General features: G+C 42.7%; 1 protein-coding gene across 7 annotated transcripts in view; it reads right to left on the reverse strand.

Moving 5' to 3' along the window:
• LOC110832898 (1-phosphatidylinositol 4,5-bisphosphate phosphodiesterase epsilon-1) overlaps positions 1 to 21521 on the reverse strand; it is a 468153-nt gene that overhangs the window by 134338 nt on the left and 312294 nt on the right. For 4 of the 7 annotated variants that reach the window (XM_087345017.1, XM_087345016.1, XM_087345014.1 and 1 more), the window contains 13 exons: positions 18766 to 18862; positions 17836 to 18029; positions 17010 to 17263; positions 10640 to 10875; positions 10125 to 10233; positions 9560 to 9707; positions 8467 to 8716; positions 7402 to 7559; positions 6433 to 6523; positions 5422 to 5696; positions 3860 to 4819; positions 3447 to 3590; positions 2923 to 2985 (listed from right to left, as the gene is read on the reverse strand). In XM_087345017.1, coding sequence (XP_087201143.1) covers positions 2923 to 2985; positions 3447 to 3590; positions 3860 to 4819; positions 5422 to 5696; positions 6433 to 6523; positions 7402 to 7559; positions 8467 to 8716; positions 9560 to 9707; positions 10125 to 10233; positions 10640 to 10875; positions 17010 to 17263; positions 17836 to 18029; positions 18766 to 18862 — 2979 coding nt within the window. Of the gene's footprint in view, positions 1 to 2922; positions 2986 to 3446; positions 3591 to 3859; positions 4820 to 5421; positions 5697 to 6432; positions 6524 to 7401; positions 7560 to 8466; positions 8717 to 9559; positions 9708 to 10116; positions 10234 to 10639; positions 10876 to 17009; positions 17264 to 17835; positions 18030 to 18765; positions 18863 to 21521 lie in introns of those variants that run through there. The other 3 variants (XM_087345015.1, XM_087345019.1, XM_087345020.1) reach the window with 3 other exon arrangements.

The following is a 21521-nucleotide window of genomic DNA, read 5'->3' on the forward strand; positions in this document are numbered from 1 at the left end:
TCTATTTACATTTATAAAACAATAATCAATTTTGTGTTTGTGATATTAATACATTCATAATTACCAAATTAAAACTAAATTCACCCTTAGTTTAATGGTTATTAATATTTCATTCTGCATGAGCAACATTTAGCTAAACCTCATTATTATCATTATGTCACATCTGGGGGGCTAAAAGGAATATTTCTGGAAGGCAGTGGATTCTCTAAAAGCATATAGCACGTAGAAGAGAACAAATGAAAAGTACGAAAGGAGAAATAAATTAAATGTGGGTAAAATGAGTACAGACAACTGAAATTCAGTTCAAATAACCAGGTAACGGAGCCTCTAAATAGATTACTGAAGTCTGCAGAAGGCTATAATCCTAACAGATGTTTTCTTATATTTCCTCAGGCCGTCCATCTCATTGCCACGACATTACCTTAATATACAATCTTATGAACATCCCCCCAATCTGAAATCACCTTAACGTACTACAAAATAATAGAACGCATTATAAATAAAGGACAAATTTAATGAGTAATCGTCGCGGACAGAAAAGTAGACCCAACTTTCTTCTTTTTAGTGATACAGGAAAATGAACTTTGGGAGAATGGCCTCTATGCGATATTTAAACGAAAATACATTAAAAAGATTAATGTGTTTATTATTTCCCAGCTTGCTTATTTTACTGCAGCTCATATTTTCCCCTGTTTCGTGGCAACAAATCAAGACTCGGCTGCTGATTAAATGACTGTAGAGTTTTAGGCAACGGTTCTATGGAAAAGTTTCTGGGGCCACCACATTATTAGTTTAGTCTCAGGATGAATATCTAAGTGAAATGAACTCCATGGTTTATAGTCTGCTGAGAACTAACTGTAATTCACAACTGTCACTTTCCTTAAATCTATGTTCAAGTAATAGGGTTTTCGACAAAAAAATACTGTATGCATTTGTTGTTTCCTCCATGCGCAATGCATGTCATATCCTCCTTCGATTTGAATACCACGAACCTATACATTATAAATATCGTGAATAGGATTATAATTAACCTCTGTTTATAACGTAACACGAGAACTTCATTACCACAGGAATGTGTTGCATACTGTCCACTATCTGCGGGGTACTTGCTACACACGATCTACGAATATAGCCAATTCTATATTCTGAAGTTTTGAGGTCACTGGAAATCAGTATTGAATTTCGTGTCTGGAGGTCCGGTGGAGTTGTTGGTTTCATATGATATTCAATGGTGCGTATCAAATTGTCACGCCCATGGAAAGCTTTCGGAGAAAAAAAAAGACTGATGAGAAATGTCGAATTTGTGGAATTTCCCTGCAGTTAACGCTGTAGGGAATGTGCTTTTATGCTGACACACGTGTACAGTGTTCTATGCAGTAGGATTTACTGCTCCTGAATCTGTTTTGTCGAGACACGTGTTAAGTGTGGGATATTTTATTACGCTCTCCATGCTGGGCGTCTGTATACCATCATCTCTATTGGCCACTCTTACGGGAGTTTTCTGTTAACCCACAACACATTTCGTAAGTGTGAAGTGTTAAATAAAAAACAAACAGAAAATTATGGATATTCCTGGACTTATAATTATTCTGTATACACGATAAAATTTAAGTCAGAAATGCTGAAGGTAAAAGGCCGATTTTGAAGACCTTGGCGCAGATGAAATTATAAGGCTTGATATTAAAATGGATCTATAATAGGGTTATAATAATCTGGACAGGATTCGACACACAAAAAATTGTTTTAATATCTGTTATAATCACCATTCTTCTGCTGTTAAAACACGACTGAGAGGCTGTGTTAAGTTTCCACACAAAGGAAATTAATTTTTAAGTTTATTTTCGAACGCACTCCTGAAATAAATTCCTATGTTTGCTGGTATGTCATTACAAAAGCATATGTCTTGGTTCTGCACTGGTCTTATTATTAAAATATCAACACTGTTCAGGTAATAATAAATATTCGCTTAGGATTATGACGTAGATGCTTACGAATGCAGTTGTTTTACTAGACTGCACGCAGTACTTACAGAGACACTGAAGTCAATATCAGCGGTTCCTTCCACTACGCCCGAAGGACAGCTAGCCACACGCCTCACTGTGACGTGAGACAAATCTTTCCAGAAACACGCTGAACATTACACTACATTTGTCTCCGCTGTTGAAGTCCCCTTCCGTCTTCACCACCCGCCCACATCACTGACATCAACTTAGTTCATATTACCGCAGATCTGAATGTGATACGACTTTCACGTTTGTAAACATTTTACTGATATTTATGTCGTCTGGCAAACAATCGCGTAGCTGCGTGCTAAGGAGAATATTACACAATGATAAAGTCCTTAATTTGTACTGTTCACTAACTATTAGGATGATCAAATCAAGTAGGAGATGGGATGAGCATGTAGCACGGCATGGTGAGAAGATAAATGAATACAAATCTGTAGCCTAAATGAAAGATATACTCGGTACACTTTGGCGGCGAATCAAGCTTTACACAATTATGACGAAAATTCAACACAGAATTTCGTTTTAACAACATATGTTGTTTTTCCTGCGGGCGCCAAAGCCTTTTGCAGAACTACCTCCCGTAAATCATGTTTAATTCTTTCAAAGGCTGGCTTTGAACTTTGCTGGTGTTTTAACGGGGAATAAGTACGATTCCACGTAAAATTAATGATGTTCCTAAAGTCTACAGACGTCATACAACTCTGACCTTTAAACCTAGTTTAAAATCTGTCACTATATAAACAATTACAAACAGAACAATTTTTATACGACTTACGTCCCACACGCCGAAAACCATTGCTAAAATAACCAGCGCTTTTGAGGTTATGAATCCTTTTATGATTACGTCCGAAGCACACACTGTATCATTTATGTTCAACTAGTTCACATGCAAGGTAACAGATGGCGACAGTACCTGGCAGTACTCCCGGTCCGTCACCTCCACGTCGTCGCTACTTTCCAAGTCAGGATCACGTGACTGCAACAAGAACGAACAACCCCAGTGAGGTTATAACAGCAGAAACTTCCGTGTAAATGAGGAAGTGACTGATTAAGTAAATAATTAATGGACTGACTATGCATATTACCAATCAACTGATCAATCGGCCCATCAACCAATCAACCAAATAAGCAAGTAAACACGTATCCAACAGACCAATCAATGAAGTAAGCAAACCAATTACAAGGCAAAAGATATTACTTGCACTCTACATCTCGCCATTAGATACAGCTTAGTAGTTAGCGACACGATTAAGTCGGTTTATCTCCGGTGAAAAATCTCCTGGGATACTGGATGGGTCCCAAAAGCTTGGTATTTACATTTTAGACAAGCAAATATTCTGCCAGTAGCCTTAAGGTGTGTGAGCTTGGTCATATAGCTCGTAGGCAACTACTTGAATATTTAGGTCATTGAAACAACGAGACAGTATTACAACTTACCAGTGCGGGGAATTCTTGGCGAAGTTCGGCGCACCATTGCTGGTATGGCGCGCCACAGGAAGACACTTTGGTGAGGAAATCACGCAGTTCTCGACAGAGGGGGGCGTTCCTGTCCAGTTCTACACGAGACAATCGTAACCATTCCTGCAGGAAGACGCATATGCAATATAACCTTACAAGGACAAGAAAAGAAGAGTCTCCTACTGAATTGGGTAATTTTCTCAGCGTCGTCGTCTGAAACCACGTGAATGTATAAAAGTTCTTTCAGCACGAGAGACCAAGATTCACACTACGTAACTAATTACGTCCAATTTATTCTGAAATAAAATTATTATTTGATGATTCTGACCGCACGTGAAGCTACCACAATGACAGCTAGAATATTCTTCTATCTGACGAAGACATGCCCGTACCTCTATGAAGTTGAGGATGGCCCGGTGCCATGGTGGAATCTCCACCACGATACAGGCAGGGCTGTCCCGTCTTCTGCCCGTGCGGTCCGAGGGTGAGAGGCTACTGCGCCGACTATTCGGTGCGCAGGGCGCTGTGCCCGGAACAGATTGCCCTGCCATCCCCAAAACAGGGGGCGCCTTCTCATCTATCGGCGTCGTGGCTGGGCTGTTGACGGCCATCGGCCCGTGATGTTCCGGCTGCAGACCGAGTGCTCCCGCGGACCTGCCGCGGTGCATCCGACCTGAACCGCCGGAAGAAGGCCACGGAAGTTCCGGGAGCGTGAGGTACCGCGACGACTCGTAAGTGACTCGAGGCATGGAACGAGACCTTGGGCGGAGGTACGGTCTGTTGGCAAGGAACTCCGCGGCAGCTGTGGCGGGATCTGAAAACCCTGGACCACTCGTCGGATGGTCCGGGGAGTCAAAGTCTGGAAGATTTTGGAGCTGCTTTTGAAACGCCAGGATCTCTTGCTCTGGCGTGTCACGATGCTCGTTGTGGGACACTTTCGCGATGTTTGCCTGTGACTTGGACCTTCGCTGGTTGCTGTGTCTCACACTCGAGAATCGGAAAGATGCCCGGGGTTTGTGGTGTTGGTGGAGGCTGATAATCGGCAAGTTTACCACTGCTGACGGAGATCCTGGTACCGGAGTATTACGACCGTCACTGCTGGGGGCACTCTGGAGGCTCTCGCGGGATGGGGCGCCGCGCAGAAGATGCGAGAAGGCAAACAGTGTGGCTTGTACGGCGGGTTCCAGCCCCAGGCCTGACACACTACTCACACTGTCCCGGGGCACCAAGGACGTCGAACGGTCGACCTGATGATGTGGTGGTCGCTGTAGCGAGCGGGCTCGGCCTACGGCTGTTAGGTCATCACCTACACCGGTCGGATCATTGCCAGAGCAGTCCACTGTCAGGTTAACCTGTGGACACGGAGGAAGTGGTCGTCAGCGGTTAAGAGGTTCTTCTTAACAAATAAATACGACGGGTTTCTTCTTCATCAATCCAAAATACGAGCGAAAATTCTTTAGTTTTACTGTATTGTTAACATTCTGTAAGATGCCAAATCTTGATGTGAAAACTCGGTGGGAAAAATAAGTCGATTTTATCATAAAGCGCGATTACTTTTCACTGCAGGGGAACATGGCGACTGTTGAGGTTATGTTGCCTTTTTTCACTCTATGATAGCAAATGCCGTAACGTAAGAGTCGGCAAGATTTTCATTAATGTGGGTCGCATTGGCTAAACATTTCTTGTCGAATATGGCTAAAAAAACATTAAAAATAATACAGTGGATAACATGAGAAACTGTATTTCTTTAACTTAAAGAGTATAGTATTCATCCGCGAATGCAATGTCACTTGACACACGCAACAATCTCGAACTCTTGTCACGTAAAACTGTATTAAAGATGAACAGAACTCTTATTGGTTAACATCTCTGGTAAGAACGTACGAAAACTGGAATCTTCACGTAATTTCGATTTCAATCAGAACAGGTTATGAAGACTACCTTAAATACTGACCTTTCTCCTCTTCCTGAGGGAGCTGGGTTCAGTGTCCGTGGACGAGGCTCTGCTACGTGGACTTCGTGGAACTTCGTGGGCAGACGCGGAGGCAAAGCTCGAGCGAGAAGCACAGCTTTTCCAGCGCTGCAGATGAGCGGCTGTCGTGAGAAGTCGATGCAGGAGTAGCCTAACGAGAACCACGGGGCTCAGCACGCAGGGGAAGGAGGACAGGAAACTTTGAGTGAAAAATGTTGAGTACGGGTCGGAGGGCTGGCATCTAGCTGGCACCTGCCCTGCAACACCACCCCAGTCAGTGATGCCTACAAGCCATCATTTGTTTTTGTGTGGTCATGACAGTCAAACTCTTTGTTTCGTAATCATTCGATTAATAAATTTTCACGTTAAAAATACATAATCTTATAATATTCGTAATGCAGTTTTATTACGACATCAACAATTCACGCCATGCATATATTTGAAGCCCTGCCTTTAATCTCAGCTCCGTTGCATCTGACAGATAACTTCCGTTGCGCGAGTTCATACTTTCCGCTGCATCAAAATCCTTCTTCGTTAAACATTCAAACAGAATTTCTACATCTATTGGCACAAATAGAAAACATTTACACTGTACGGAATTCCTCAGTGGAGCTACTTGGTTCAAATTAAAGTTTTAAGCTTCCCATCCACGCACGAGTCCGGCTCGGCTCGGGTTCCATCGAGCCAAACTCGTTTGTGGGTGGGGTCTTCTATCTACGTGTGGTGAAATATATCCGAACCCGGCTCACGAATCAAGCTCGCCGAGCCAGACTCGTACGTGGATGGGCCGCTTTAGACTAAGAAAATGACTGAAATTTTCTTAGATTCATCCAATCTGAGGACGAAAACAGTTGACTTGGAAAGTTGGTAGAAATATGAGAATTAGACAAATTATTCATTATATGATCCAGATCTCGTCACGATTCTTGTCTCTGAAAATACACGAATCCTGTTTTGTGAAAAAGATACGATATTAAATGTGGCAGAACCCACCTCGGACATAGGCGTGGGTGTAGGAGCTCCCACTGAGTACCCAGTGGAGCGTAGATAGCTCTGTGGATGTCGTGCCTTGACTGATAGACATCTAAAAAATAGAAACATATTTTTAATTATTAAAATTATTTTATCGTTGAACTGAAGCTTTGAATTACATTGGCGGCAATACCTACAATGGCGAATCCCACTTAAATGACAATCTCAACGAATTTCAGACAATAATTACCAATATCTGAGGATAAATTACTTAGACACACTGTGAAAAGTAAAACAGCAAAACCTCTGTAAATGAATCGTATTTAAATGCCTGTTATAAAAAATTAAAATATAAAAATTGAAAGTAAGAGGCTACTCTGAAGACCTAAAAACAGATGGGAGTATAGGACTGAGATCGTCTTAAAGAAATAGGTTATAAGGGTTGCTCTGGGTTGCCCAAGTCAAGACATGAACCTGTGGTGGGCTCTTGTGAATAAGATGAAGAAATTTCAAATTATTTTGACAATTGGAATAACTGTCCTTCTCTGGAAGAAATTTAGGTTGGATTAGGTTAGGTTGGGTTAGGTTAGGTTAGGTTAGGTTACGTTGGGTTAGGTTGGATTAGGTTAGGTTAGTTTGGGTTAGGTTAGATTAGGTTAGGTTAGGTTAGGTTGGATTAGGTTAGGTTAGGTTACGTTGGGTTAGGTTGGATTAGGTTAGGTTAGTTTGGGTTAGGTTAGATTAGGTTAGGTTAGGTTAGGTTGGATTAGGTTAGGTTAGGTTAGGTTACGTTGGGTTAGGTTGGATTAGGTTAGGTTAGGTTACGTTGGGTTAGGTTGGGTTAGGTTAGAATAGGACTAAACTCCATGTAGGTAAGCAATAATTGAGAACCTTATCGACTGACTAATATGCTGACTTAAAAATTATTAAGTTACTAATTATCTAAGTAGCTGCTAAATGAATAAGTCATGTCATTTGATATTATCCTACCTCAAGAGCTTTAAGTACATGCATAATGGCGCCTTCAACTGACAGCCCTAAGATCCTGTTAGTTTCCTGGCATACAACCATGCTCGGTGGCGCTGATGTCAGGATTATGTACGTGTCCTCCTCAGATTCCATAAGTGGAGTAGGAGGAGGTGCTTCATCTGTAAATCAGAACCAAATTCAAGAGCAAATGATACTATGGGATCACTACTGAATCTGGGGCAATTAAAACTTATAATATCAATGCATAAGCATCATGAACAATGGACCATAATCTGATACATGCAGATTTACCAGCTTCTAAATATCTGTTAGTTTCAAAATAGACTTTAAAATACTTGTGTCTAATTTTATAAGTTTTTAAATGAAGTTATTCTGAAGAAAAAAAAATTCTGTGGAACACCATCAACGTGATAAATGTATGTCTGTCCATCTCCTTTTCCAATTACAAACAGAAATATATAAATATATAAAATTATATTATCATAAGACTCAATACCACTAAACAGCTAATGACCATCAACAAATCAAGTTACTAACCAAAACGTGCTGATTGTATAGATAGATAGGGTTAATAATGTTAGGAAGCAAACCTCTGAGCTGTTAGTGCCTAAGTGTCATTTTACTGAAGCTGAAATTGCTAATAAGTTGAAAACTCAAAAACTGCAAAATATAAATCAGATTCACAAAGAACTGATTTAAGCCAGAGGTGAGAGACTATGTTCTGACTTTTATGAATGCCATTCTATTTTTAATAAGGGAGAACTGCCAGCACAGTGGAAAAAATATATTATTCCACCTACTTATAAAAAATGCCAGAAATGACTACTAATTACTGAGAAATATCAGTCTGTTTGGAGTTCATGCAAAATTGTATTTATTTATTTTATGTTAAGTTTAACTCCGAGTGTAGATTAAGTTATCAAGAATCATAAGTACGCATTCCATGACAATACAGTAGACCAACTACTAATCTGACATCTGCATTTGACAAACAGTGAAGAAACAATGGGAATATAGTAATAAGTCTTAAGCTGATGGCGATATGGTTAAATCACAAGATCTCACCCTGAAGTATGTCGTAGATGCTGATTCGGAGGTTAACGCGGTGCTGGAGACCGAGATAGACGAGGGTGCGGGCCGCGTGATGTTTAACAAATCTCGCATATTTGGTGCTATGATTGGTGTAGTACCACTCGTCGGATGGCAACAGCAATTGACTGAGTACATCGGGCAGGCCTTGTTCGACGAGGGCCTTGTGGTGTTGCGGTTCCAAAGCGAGTGTCGCCACGATCTGTAGCACCAGTACCAGCAGTTGCTGTGGGAAAAGAGTGGTACTGCAAAACAATCTGTGTGATCATTCTCTGAAGGTCTGAGGCAATGTCTGGCATCGTATTCTTCGAAGCTGTTTGACGTCTTTATTTTCTGAAATTTGAGTATTACATTCCATGTTATGTGGGTTACTTATAGCAGCATGGCCTGTCCTCAAGTTGCAGATGGAGGAGGCAGTGTCCAGATGCAGAGAGTAGGTCAAACATATACAATTAGCTGCCACAGACAAGCAACAGGAGGTGGATTTGAAGAGGGAATTATGAAAACGGAGACTTTAAATATCAGAAGTCTCTTATTTTGAATGTTCATAGAGAGTGGTAGCAATGTAATTACCTAAGTATAATTTTATTAAGTTCTAAATGTTGGTGACACTGGTTTAGCATTCTTATGATTGGGTCCTTACACACTGTCCACTGCCAAACATAAATTATGAAAATTTTTGAAAACTTAACAAACATAAATAGCAAATTAAATGAAATAAACAAACAAATTTTCAAAAACTTCTACATTTTAAGGGGGCCTAATGTTCAAATCTAGGTTTAAAAAATCATACAACTTAGTCATATACTTAGCCAGCTTTATCCAATCTAGAGTACACAGGAATTAAATTAAATATAACCCACAAACGATCTGAATAATAATAATGCTTCTAGTAAGCAGCATGTTAAGAGAAGTTTTAAATTCAGTTCAAGTTTGTTTCGAATGGTCTAATGAATTTAGCAGCAAGTAACAACAAAGTTGTGTTCACTACACACCCAACAACAAACTTAACACAGTCAGGCACGTCGCTACGAGGTGCCTTTGACACACGTCATACCAGCACACTCACCGGGTCATGTGTCGAGTCCAGAGCCGCTGCCAAAATGCGCAACTGCTGGTCCTGAGCTAACTGAGTCTGTACTTCTGGTCCTTCCGCCATGAAGAGCAGTGCACGGGCTGCCAGAATCTGCAAGCAGTGGTAGCTGCAGTGTCGCCATCTGCAATAATGACACAACAGGTATACAATCAGCCATCAGATTTGAAAATTTATTGAAATTTACATTTTAAGCCATGTAATCAGTAATTACTTATGCTCCATCACCGACTGCACGATGACCAAGAAAATATTGGCTAACCTCACTGACGATTTCACAATTTTCATCAGTCACTCCAGGCTTCTAACTAATATAAAATATTTTCAAAATTCCAGTACCAGAACTTCATACATCTTTCAAATTCATGCAATCATTAAGTGTCAAATAACATTTGCTAAAGAAAAGAAAAGAAAAGAAAAGAAAAGAAAAGAAACAAATTAAAACAAGAACAACATTTTGTGTTCAATGCTGCATGTGTTCTGTGCACTCTGAAGACAAGTGTGTGTACGTGTGTGTTTGTGTTGTGTCTCACCTGCTCACCTCTGGCTGGGAGAACACTGTTGTTTGCTGCCCACAACTCGTTTGTAGAGCGTCAAAGAATTGTGTAGAATATTCACCACGGACAGAGCGTGGGCACTAGACAGTACATCTGCAACGCAAATCACAACCAGTAAAAACAACTTTCTCATAAGACGCGCGTTCTTACTATATTATTCCAACAGATACTCTGTTTAATCCATTTTAACGTCGAATAACGTGTATAAAATCACGGTACACTCGACGGAAACTGTAAGACGTAAGGTAACGCTGGTGTTTAACTTCTTCAAACGCCAATAACTCGAGACCTACGTAAGATAGAGATGACCTGAAATGAAGAGGTCACTTGGGAAATGATTTTAAAAAGGTCTAAAACTCTGTATGAAGGTATCGAGATTCATCTTGCTTAGGTTTCATAAAAGGCGGGAAATTTGTTGACCAGCTTTTATCTTCTTAAGAACGGCTCAATGAATAAGTGAATGAGTTAGATGTGACGACAGTGGAAAATTTTGTCATACCTATGACACTCTCCTCCTTGTCAAAGTCCTCGGTAAGCGACTTGTGGACCTGTTCGAGATGTTCCCCTGCGGCATGTCGCCACACTGACCCCAGTCTCTTGGCTCCCAGGCGTTGAGTCCTGCTCCAGCCGGGTCGCGAAGATGCGGTCTCTGAGGACGCAATGTTCACAGTCCCCTGTTGGTGGTGGTGGTTGTGGTGGTGGTGGCCATGACCAGCATCATGGCTGAGGCCACCGCTGTAACAGCATGTGAAGAAAGCCAAAAAAAATACTAGGGTTTATAAACACACTGCATCAACTATACAAGATGATTCAAAATGTTAGGGCCAAACTGAAGGAGCGTTTAGAGGGACTCAGAGAGAACAACTTTCGAATAGGATTCCATGTCCTCCGAAGTTATCCTGAGTCAGTCGAGGCCATTGAAGGTAGAGAAGTCTGATAACATACAGCTGAAATAATTTGGTTTGTAAGATTGTTAATGTAATCCTTGTAAATTAATAAAAAACAAAATTAAGTTAGTAGGAGAATAGCAAAGTACGATTATTTCAGCGGTATGTTATCAGACGCCCCTACCTTCAATGGCCTCGACTGACTCAGGATAACTTCGGAGGACATGGATTCCTATTCGAAAGTTGTTCTGAGTCCCTCTATACGCTCCTTCAGCTTGGCCCAACCTTTTGAATCACCCTGTACAAGCAACTGTTCTCTCTTATCCCATCACAAACCTTCTGCAAAACATAATCCGTTTTAACAATTTTACATAAGTAAGACTTGAGGTTCTCACAGCGGTGAATATGAAGATTTCTGTCTTCTGGGTTATTGCGCTGTGTAGTCTGGTCGATGTTAACCAACGTTTCAGAGGTCATACTGCCTCCGTCATCAGGGCGATGAATATGCCAATAGGGTGTGGGGAGTTGGATTTTATAGGCAGGGAAGTGAAAGGTGTAGCCTGCCCCGAGCCAATGGGAGCAGGTATGGGAGTGGACCAATGGTAGCACGTGGGCGAGGGTGAAAGAGGGAGAGAAAGTAGAGAGAGAAAGGTGAGTGTAGTTGTATGGATAAAGGCCCTGAAAGGGGCCGAGTTAGTGGTCTGGTTGGTTCCGGCGGCGCACTCTTGCTCGTTCTCGGAGTCCTCGGAGTGTGTGGATCAGAGGCTTCCAGGACCGGCTCAGGTGAAGTCCATCTTCCCTGTTAAAGTTATCAGGATGAAGTTCGATCTCGATGGCTTCCCTGATTAACCGGTCCATGTAGCCGGTTTTTGAGGAGAGGATAGAAGTGTCCTCTAGCTGTATCTTGTGCTCCAAGTTGAAGCGGTGTTCAGCAACCGCAGATTTCTCGGGCTGCCCGAGCCGGATGTGGCGTTCGTGCTCCTTGATCCTGGCCTCAACGGAACGGCCTGTCTGGCCGATGTAGACTTTTCCGCACTCGCAGGGAACTCTGTATACGCCAGGCGTCTTCAGTCCTAGGTCGTCCTTTACCGGCCGGAGAAAACTGGGAATTTTCTTTGGCGGAAGACCAACAGACTTGATGTCGTGCCTGGCCAGCAACCTGCTTATGCGGTTGAAGGTCGTCCCGACGTAGGGCAGGAAGGCAACCGAGGCTGGTTTTTCAGTAGGCGGTGGCAGCCTCGCAGGCGGATTGAGAGCTTTCTGAATCTGACGGTTGCTGTATCCGTTTTTCCTGAAGGTGGTGGTGAGTGCCTCCAGTTCACTCTGTAGGCTGTCGTGGTCGCAAAGGGCTTTAGCCCTGTGTACCAGGGTCGAGAGCACGGCCTGTTTGTTGGACGGGTGGTGATGGGAATTGGAGTTGAGGTAAAGGTCGGTATGGGTTGGTTTCCGGTACACCTTGTGGCCTAATGAGCCGTCAGGTTTCCGGTGAATGTCTATGTCGAGGAATGGGAGATGGCCGTCCTTTTCAGTCTCCATGGTGAACTGGATGCTCTCGTGAATGCTGTTGAGGTGGCTGAGGAACTCCGCGAGCTTGTCAGGGCCGTGGGGCCAGATGACAAACGTGTCGTCTACGTAACGGAACCAGCAGAGGGGCTTGAAGGTCGCCCCGTCCACCGCCATTTCTTCAAAGTTCTCCATGTAGAAATTGGCGATGACAGGTGATAGTGGGGAACCCATAGCCACCCCGTCGGTCTGTTCGTAGAACCGGCCGCCGAACTTGAAATATGAAGAGGTTAGTACCAGGTGGAACAGCCTCAAGACGTCGCCATCGAAGTGCCGTTCCAGGAGACGTAGGGCATCACCAACGGGTACCATGGTGAAGAGGGACACGACATCGAAACTAACCATGATGTCCCCAGGACCCACGCGGAGCGACTTGATAGTATTGATGAATTCGGTGGAGTTCTTCACGTGACGTGGAGAGTGCCCCACCAATCCACCGAGTAGTCCCGCGAGATATTGGGCGAGCCGGTAGGTTGGAGCGCCGATGGTGCTTACGATGGGCCTGAGGGGAGCTCCTTCCTTATGGATCTTGGGTAGCCCATACAGTCTAGGGGGCCTCGAACCCTGGGGCCGTAGCTTTTGGATGACCTCCTCTGGAAATGAACACTTCTGTCCGGAGCTGAAAGGAGAGCTCTCCGAGCACTGCGGAATAACGCGGACCTCACGGTCCTCCCGGCAGACAAGGGTAGCGCGACGGTTGTCCTCAGCACTGACGACTACAACGGGAAGATCCGAGCCCTTCTGGAAGCCCCGACGTACAGGCTACTGTCTAAGGACCCTACGGAAGCCGTTGAAAGGAAGACCAACCTCCTTCTCAAGAAGTGTTCATTTCCAGAGGAGGTCATCCAAAAGCTACGGCCCCAGGGTTCGAGGCCCCCTAGACTGTATGGGCTACCCAAGATCCATAAGGAAGGAGCTCCCCTCAGGCCCATCGTAAGCACCATCGGCGCTCCAACCTACCGGCTCGCCCAATATCTCGCGGGACTACTCGGTGGATTGGTGGGGCACTCTCCACGTCACGTGAAGAACTCCACCGAATTCATCAATACTATCAAGTCGCTCCGCGTGGGTCCTGGGGACATCATGGTTAGTTTCGATGTCGTGTCCCTCTTCACCATGGTACCCGTTGGTGATGCCCTACGTCTCCTGGAACGGCACTTCGATGGCGACGTCTTGAGGCTGTTCCACCTGGTACTAACCTCTTCATATTTCAAGTTCGGCGGCCGGTTCTACGAACAGACCGACGGGGTGGCTATGGGTTCCCCACTATCACCTGTCATCGCCAATTTCTACATGGAGAACTTTGAAGAAATGGCGGTGGACGGGGCGACCTTCAAGCCCCTCTGCTGGTTCCGTTACGTAGACGACACGTTTGTCATCTGGCCCCACGGCCCTGACAAGCTCGCGGAGTTCCTCAGCCACCTCAACAGCATTCACGAGAGCATCCAGTTCACCATGGAGACTGAAAAGGACGGCCATCTCCCATTCCTCGACATAGACATTCACCGGAAACCTGACGGCTCATTAGGCCACAAGGTGTACCGGAAACCAACCCATACCGACCTTTACCTCAACTCCAATTCCCATCACCACCCGTCCAACAAACAGGCCGTGCTCTCGACCCTGGTACACAGGGCTAAAGCCCTTTGCGACCACGACAGCCTACAGAGTGAACTGGAGGCACTCACCACCACCTTCAGGAAAAACGGATACAGCAACCGTCAGATTCAGAAAGCTCTCAATCCGCCTGCGAGGCTGCCACCGCCTACTGAAAAACCAGCCTCGGTTGCCTTCCTGCCCTACGTCGGGACGACCTTCAACCGCATAAGCAGGTTGCTGGCCAGGCACGACATCAAGTCTGTTGGTCTTCCGCCAAAGAAAATTCCCAGTTTTCTCCGGCCGGTAAAGGACGACCTAGGACTGAAGACGCCTGGCGTATACAGAGTTCCCTGCGAGTGCGGAAAAGTCTACATCGGCCAGACAGGCCGTTCCGTTGAGGCCAGGATCAAGGAGCACGAACGCCACATCCGGCTCGGGCAGCCCGAGAAATCTGCGGTTGCTGAACACCGCTTCAACTTGGAGCACAAGATACAGCTAGAGGACACTTCTATCCTCTCCTCAAAAACCGGCTACATGGACCGGTTAATCAGGGAAGCCATCGAGATCGAACTTCATCCTGATAACTTTAACAGGGAAGATGGACTTCACCTGAGCCGGTCCTGGAAGCCTCTGATCCACACACTCCGAGGACTCCGAGAACGAGCAAGAGTGCGCCGCCGGAACCAACCAGACCACTAACTCGGCCCCTTTCAGGGCCTTTATCCATACAACTACACTCACCTTTCTCTCTCTACTTTCTCTCCCTCTCCCACCCTCGCCCACGTGCTACCATTGGTCCACTCCCATACCTGCTCCCATTGGCTCGGGGCAGGCTACACCTTTCACTTCCCTGCCTATAAAATCCAACTCCCCACACCCTATTGGCATATTCATCGCCCTGATGACGGAGGCAGTATGACCTCTGAAACGTTGGTTAACATCGACCAGACTACACAGCGCAATAACCCAGAAGACAGAAATCTTCAATTTTACATAACTTATATTTCTGAAGCACGAATTTCATCTCGGTAATAGTTCGCTTCCCACCTCAAAGAAAACATTTCAATTACAAACAGTGGGTGGCATATGGTGTTCTGGGAAATAAGAGATTTTTTATCCTGAGAATCATACGAAACCTATAAAATGCATTCCGTTGTTACGTACATAAGAAATAGGTGGATATATTTACAGTAACCAGTGCTTGAGAGAGTTAAAGTTCTGAGCGATGCAATACGTAATAAGCAATTATTCAATTCTCACGGATATTTCAACTGTGAAGCCTCCAGATCTTTCCAAGTTTAGCCTTGACATTAAAGCAGTCAGTATCACTGAAATGTCAGGATAAGTTGACAAATTAAGTCTGTATAGCCGTGCGGGGGGGGGGGGGGGGGGAGGCGAATGGGGAATGTGACAGCATTCACCAAAGAGACGTTAACGGAGTGATTTTTTCGGATTTTCAAGTATGTTGTTGGGAGCTTGAATTTCGAGCAACACAATCCTAGTGGAATGGGATTTAGTTTAATCTTCTGGAGAGATTTTAAAGTCCTCGGCTTGGTAAATCAAGTCAGCACAGTTTGGAAGTAAAATACAAAACTAGATTCTTATATGCAAGCACCTTACAGACTTAAAATTGTACTGTAAATATTATATTTTTAATTGTCCCTACAGTTCACGTAATTATTTAAAAGTTAACAAATCATACTGATCAAGAAATTCCCTACTGTTATAATACCCTGGGTTTTTCACCGTCATATAAAAATCAACCTATGTCGCAAATCCCTGACCTGAGCAATTTTACGCCGAATCTACTGATGTATGACTAACAAATGCCTATTTATTATAACAGACTTGTGAGTCTACAGTCCTGTTGAAAGGTACTGTTACTATCTACCGTTGTGATCGTTTTAAGCATTAAATAACAGGAAGAAACAAAACAGCGGTAGAAACAAGTCGCTTAACCATTTTCAATCAGTTAAAACGGCCTATGAACTACAGGGTGATTCAAAAAGGACTTTACAACTTTGAAAGTGTATAGAAATTTATTCAGAAGGCTCACAGAATCGGTTGAGGTGTCATTTTGTAGCAAACCAAATCAAGTTGTACCTCAAACAGTCATTTTGGTTCGATGTGATTGCCATTGGTGATACTGCAGACATCCCACCTGAAATCAATTTCTTGTCAAACACGATCCAGCATATCCGGTGTCACTTCTGCAACTGCGGCGGTGATTCGAGCTTTGAGCTCAGTGAGATTGGCAGGTAAGTGTGGAACAAACACACGATCTTTAATGAATCCCCATAAGAAAAAATCGAGAGGTGTCAAATCTGGAGAACGAGGTGGCCATGCTATCGACCCTGTTCGACCAATCCACCGACCTGGGAAACGGTTATTGAGAAAATCCCGGACTTCTGTGAGGTAGTGAGGTGGTGCGCCGTCTTGCTGGAAGTGAATGCGTCCTTTTTGGTCATCTTCGTCTAACTGAGGTATGAGAAAATTTTCGAGCCATTTTCAAATGCACTGCCGCTTGCCCTCGCGGTGACGGAATTCGGTACTACAGTACAACGTGAGTCAAACTTGATTTGTTTTACTACAAAATGACAACTCAACCGATTCTGCAAGCCTTCTGAATAAAGTTCTATACACTTTCAAAGTTGTAAAGTCCTTTTTGAATCACCTGGTAGATCAGCCACAGATAAAATTTAACGAAGTAACTTAACGATCTCATTTACGCTTTAGCGTAAGCAAATAATGAATTCGGAACAGAAGCTGCTGCTGTGATGCTCGGTATATTTTCAGAAGTGTATCGCAGACTGGTCTTACCTTTCGCTGCAAGGATGCCGCAGAGCTCCCGACGCCATTACCCTGACGTGGGCGAGGCGGTAAACAACACAAGCGTCTATCACCTTGTTGATGGTGACCATGGCTGTGTACTGGAGATCATGCACCCCGTGGATCAGACTGAGGCAGACTTTGAGCAGAAGACACAGGGCGGCACTTAATTCCTTGCGACGCAAAGTAGCGTTTTCTTCGGATTCCATAGGTTGCTGGGGACTTCCGTATGTTTCAATGGCAGTCTGAGAAAGATGAGCGTGCATATTTTCTTTCAACAGCTCTTAATAGAGTACAGAGAAATGAAACTTTGGCCAAATATCTTTCAATAAAGAACATCGTAAGATAAAGGCGAAAAGTTTATTTTTATATTTTAATTGTAACTCGTGATTTCCATTTTATTCTTAAATTCAGTATACATAAAAGTATCTTTTATGAACCCTCAACAAAAATCGAAAAATCCGTTAAAAATCCGACACTCTTCCACTACACGCACAGTTAAAACAGTAAGATAATCAAGGATTTCTCTGATCCTCCATATATGGGCTGTTTACATTTCAAAATCGTTTAGGGATCGTACAATCTTACATATCTGCACAGTCTAACTAACCTTAGTTTCTGTGCAACGTAAATTGGAAGATCCTTTAACATTTTCAGCACTTCTGCAGGTAAGTTCTTTTTATCGTTTATACTGATCGATACTTGACTCGTATCGGAAATATCTTGTAGCGTCTGGCGGTGTGTCGTACAGGTGCCAGGAACTCGCAAGTAATGTGGTCGCTACAGTAGATCATATCAACGTCTTGTCTCACGGTACCTTGAGGACGTTGTGCAGGAGGGCTGCCATACTGCGATGCAGCGTCGTCTCGTTTAATTTCTGCAGCAAAAGCAGCAGCGAGGAGATATGAGTCAGCAAGCCTCTCAGCAGATAGCCCAGACATTCTGGGTTGCCTGCCATGTGCTGCAGAACCTGGAAACTCCTATCTGCCTCCAGCGATGGACTTTTTTCTGCTACAAGAAACATTTCTATCCTAATACCAAGCTGACTAGTGTGTAGGATAAAATGGCATTCACAGTGCAAAGAACACACAAATATAAACAATCACAAAGCACATTCACAAAATATAACCAGAAATATGGCCATTTAAAGATATATAAAATGGACGCATTGTAAACAACCCATCAACGTTAATTTTAATATTTAATGTAATTTTAACACTGGAACATAGTGACCGCGCTGTATGAGTCGTGGGTCTTTTGTTCAGTTTGACACTGGGACCGTTGGTTCGAGTCGAACTCATGGCATGGATGTTTGTCTGCGTATTTTTGTGGTGTGCTGTCCTGTGTGCTTACAGGCCTTGGGGCGGGCTAATCACTCATCCAAGGAGTCCCACCAAATATCGAAAGTAATTTAGAATTTCAAAAGTAATTCTGAATTGGAACAGGCATAATCCGAAAGTGTCAAAAATATATATATTTGTTGTGTATACGTTGTAAAATATTTAATACTTGACAATACATAAGTTACAGTGCGTCATGAAAATATAAGGTCCGATAACGGCATGCAAGTGTCAAAATATCTGAAGATACGTGAATATCATAATAAAGAGTTGTGTTTAACGGAGAATAAAACACCTAGAAGAACCTCGTTTATTCGTCAATTCATGCACCCAGTTCATCCATATAGGTTCACAAATCCAATGCGCCCTCTCCCATATGAAAAACGAACATTTGTATGAACACTTACCAGTCTGCACAGAAGTATGACCATGCCGTAATTCCTTCCAGGCTCTCCTTTTGACTCTCCTGTGGGACTCCTGCTTGTTCAGCAGGTCCGAACTCTCCTGCAGCATGGTAACAGACTGAATGTAGTCGTGGTACCAGACAAACTGAGCAGCGCAGACATTTAACGTAGGCAGTGTTTCTCAAAGGGCCCGCGAGTTGATTAGATTTCTTAAATGCTGATGCAAGTTTTAACCATTTTTTCCCATTTTATTCTTCAACAATGTGGTAAAAACTATACTTTCTATAAATATTTTAGGTAATCTTCATTATATTAATAAAAAATGTATTAGATAATTTTAGAGAGGGAGACCCACGGTTCCAGAAAGATTGAGAAACAATAGTCTAAGACAAGGGAAGCATGACGTGTAATGTTTTCTCTGAGGTACGAACTGAATTATTAAATAATATTTAGACGAGATTTGTCTTCAAAGGGGTAAGAATATAGTAAGCGTTCAACTTCTCATAGCCTTTTATTAACTTAAAAAAATATTTAACTTGTTAGAACTATAATATCCAAGATCAGAAATGCCGAGATAACATTCATAAACCGTACAAAAAAATACAGGTCTTCGGAGTTTACATGGACGAATGAAATAAGAACGGAAACTAGGCACCATGGAGACGTAAGGCGAGAGGAACGTAAAACTCCACGCATTCATAACCAAGGCACTAGATAGTACGTAGTTAGCTTGAAGCCCTGGCCATTTCGTCATCGAGTAAGAACCCCGGTACAAACTGAATGAAAGACTCGCTGAGGTTCACTTGGGGTAAAAGGAAAAACCCTATATGCTGGGAATTGGACCCCCTGACTTAGCTGTCCCAGATTATGAATTTGTTAACTGCACTGAATCATCTCAGAAAAAATCCGAATTGCAGGATTTTGTGATGACGATGATAAATACCTGGATTATATAACGTAGTTTCCCGACCTGATAATACTCTCAATTATTTAAAACTCTGAAATCCGTATTCTTTACATATACAACATTAAACCGCCTCTGACTTACGTAATCTGAATTACCAACCAGTCGTACTCTAAGTTACACTACAACATGACTTTTTCAAATGTTCAGCTGAAATCGACAAAGGTCCCTCTTTGAAGTCCAATTCCTTTTTACGTAGCAAATTACTAAGAATAATTCTTGTTTCTTTTATCTCTTCTTGCAGTCCTTCTTATTTCCTACCTTCCTTGTTCCCTCGCCTTACTTCCGCCTTTTTTCAATTTCTTTTTGTATCTGTTAATGTCAAAATTAATCGAACAGAGCACCAAACGACTTAAGTAATACTTTCTTTAAGTCAGAAGTGTGTACTGGTGTCACTCTTTGTAGGTAACAGCTATTAATTGAATTGAAGGTAATATTAGATTCTCTCAAATCCGTCTCAATTAAAAGAAGAGAGTGGATTCAACAATTTACATAGCATCTTCAGCAGTTGATTAGAGCACGCCAATATTAGGTTCTCAATAATCGTTTGTTTTAGAAGGAACCGTCTGAAGATATCTTATACTTCCTTGCTTTGCCAGACACTGAACAGGTAAAGTGGATTTCTGAAACTTTTTTAATCAACACTTCTCGGAATTCAAGGGTCTGTGAGTGAAGAAAGTCTTGTGACTTCTCAGAACGCTTCTATATGGCTTTCTCTTCTCCTTTTACCCCCTCCAAAACTTCTCCTTGCCTCTCTCATTCATTCTGACGTCTCAAGAACATCAGCTGGTCTGCTTCCCTGTCACAAAGTTCAATATAATGGGGCAACAGACCGTTCAGTCTGCAAATCCTCTGAATGACAGAAATCCTATGTACACACCACGTACTCCATACAAACCCAAGTTGTTCTTAACAGAAACATATGGATACTTCCACGTTGAAAACGTTTCTTTAATTATAATTAATTGTTTAAATTACTGTCAACAGATCTCAACCCGTAGAATAAAGTCTATAATTGTACTCATTTGACAGCTGAGAAATTCTTACTATATTAAAGTAAAGTAGAAGGAAAACGACTTCCCTTAAAATATAAAAACGTTTAAAAGTTAAAACAATTGTCAATTAAAGAAGTAATGTAGTTTCAGAATGTTAATTATACTGTTAATTTAACGATGGAGATCATATTTTTGTTCTAAGGAATCGTTACCACTTCATAACTGACTCCAAGAAATACCTGCACGTGTAGACACTTCGTATATACGTAAATATATACACACATTTATTTACTTTCGTACATAAAAATTTCTGCTTACTAAGGAGACTGACGATGGGTGTGACTCATATTATAGAATAACATGATTCAAATCCCGACCAGGCATGTAAATCATTACTGAACTACTTAGTGGTTCTACTCAGTCCCTCCACGCCAATTCTAGAATGTAAGGGTTTTATAAAATACGTCACGACCGCGACCGTATACTTTTGCGGATTTTATTATTAATAATAGCTTTAATGTATCTTGGCCGAAAATACTCGACCTCAGCAGTTGAGGTGAGTCGAAAAACAAGTGAAAAACAAACCAAAAGCCTCTATTCGGAAAACCGACGGACTCATATCGTCGTGACTATGACATGATAGTGGCTTGTGGTTGAACACAAACTAGCCGATTGAAATCCAACCGAAGCGCCTGACAAAGTTTAAATGCAAAGCTAAATGTACGTTTGTCTCTGCTTATTCATTATGAATCATGTCTAGAAGACATATGGAATGGTAAAGGTATAATCTCACTTATGAT

Source organism: Zootermopsis nevadensis, unplaced genomic scaffold (genome assembly GCF_977971745.1).
Source record: "Zootermopsis nevadensis isolate Lab colony 2312 unplaced genomic scaffold, Znev_1.0 Znev_ptg000008l, whole genome shotgun sequence".
NCBI lineage: Eukaryota > Metazoa > Arthropoda > Insecta > Blattodea > Termopsidae > Zootermopsis > Zootermopsis nevadensis.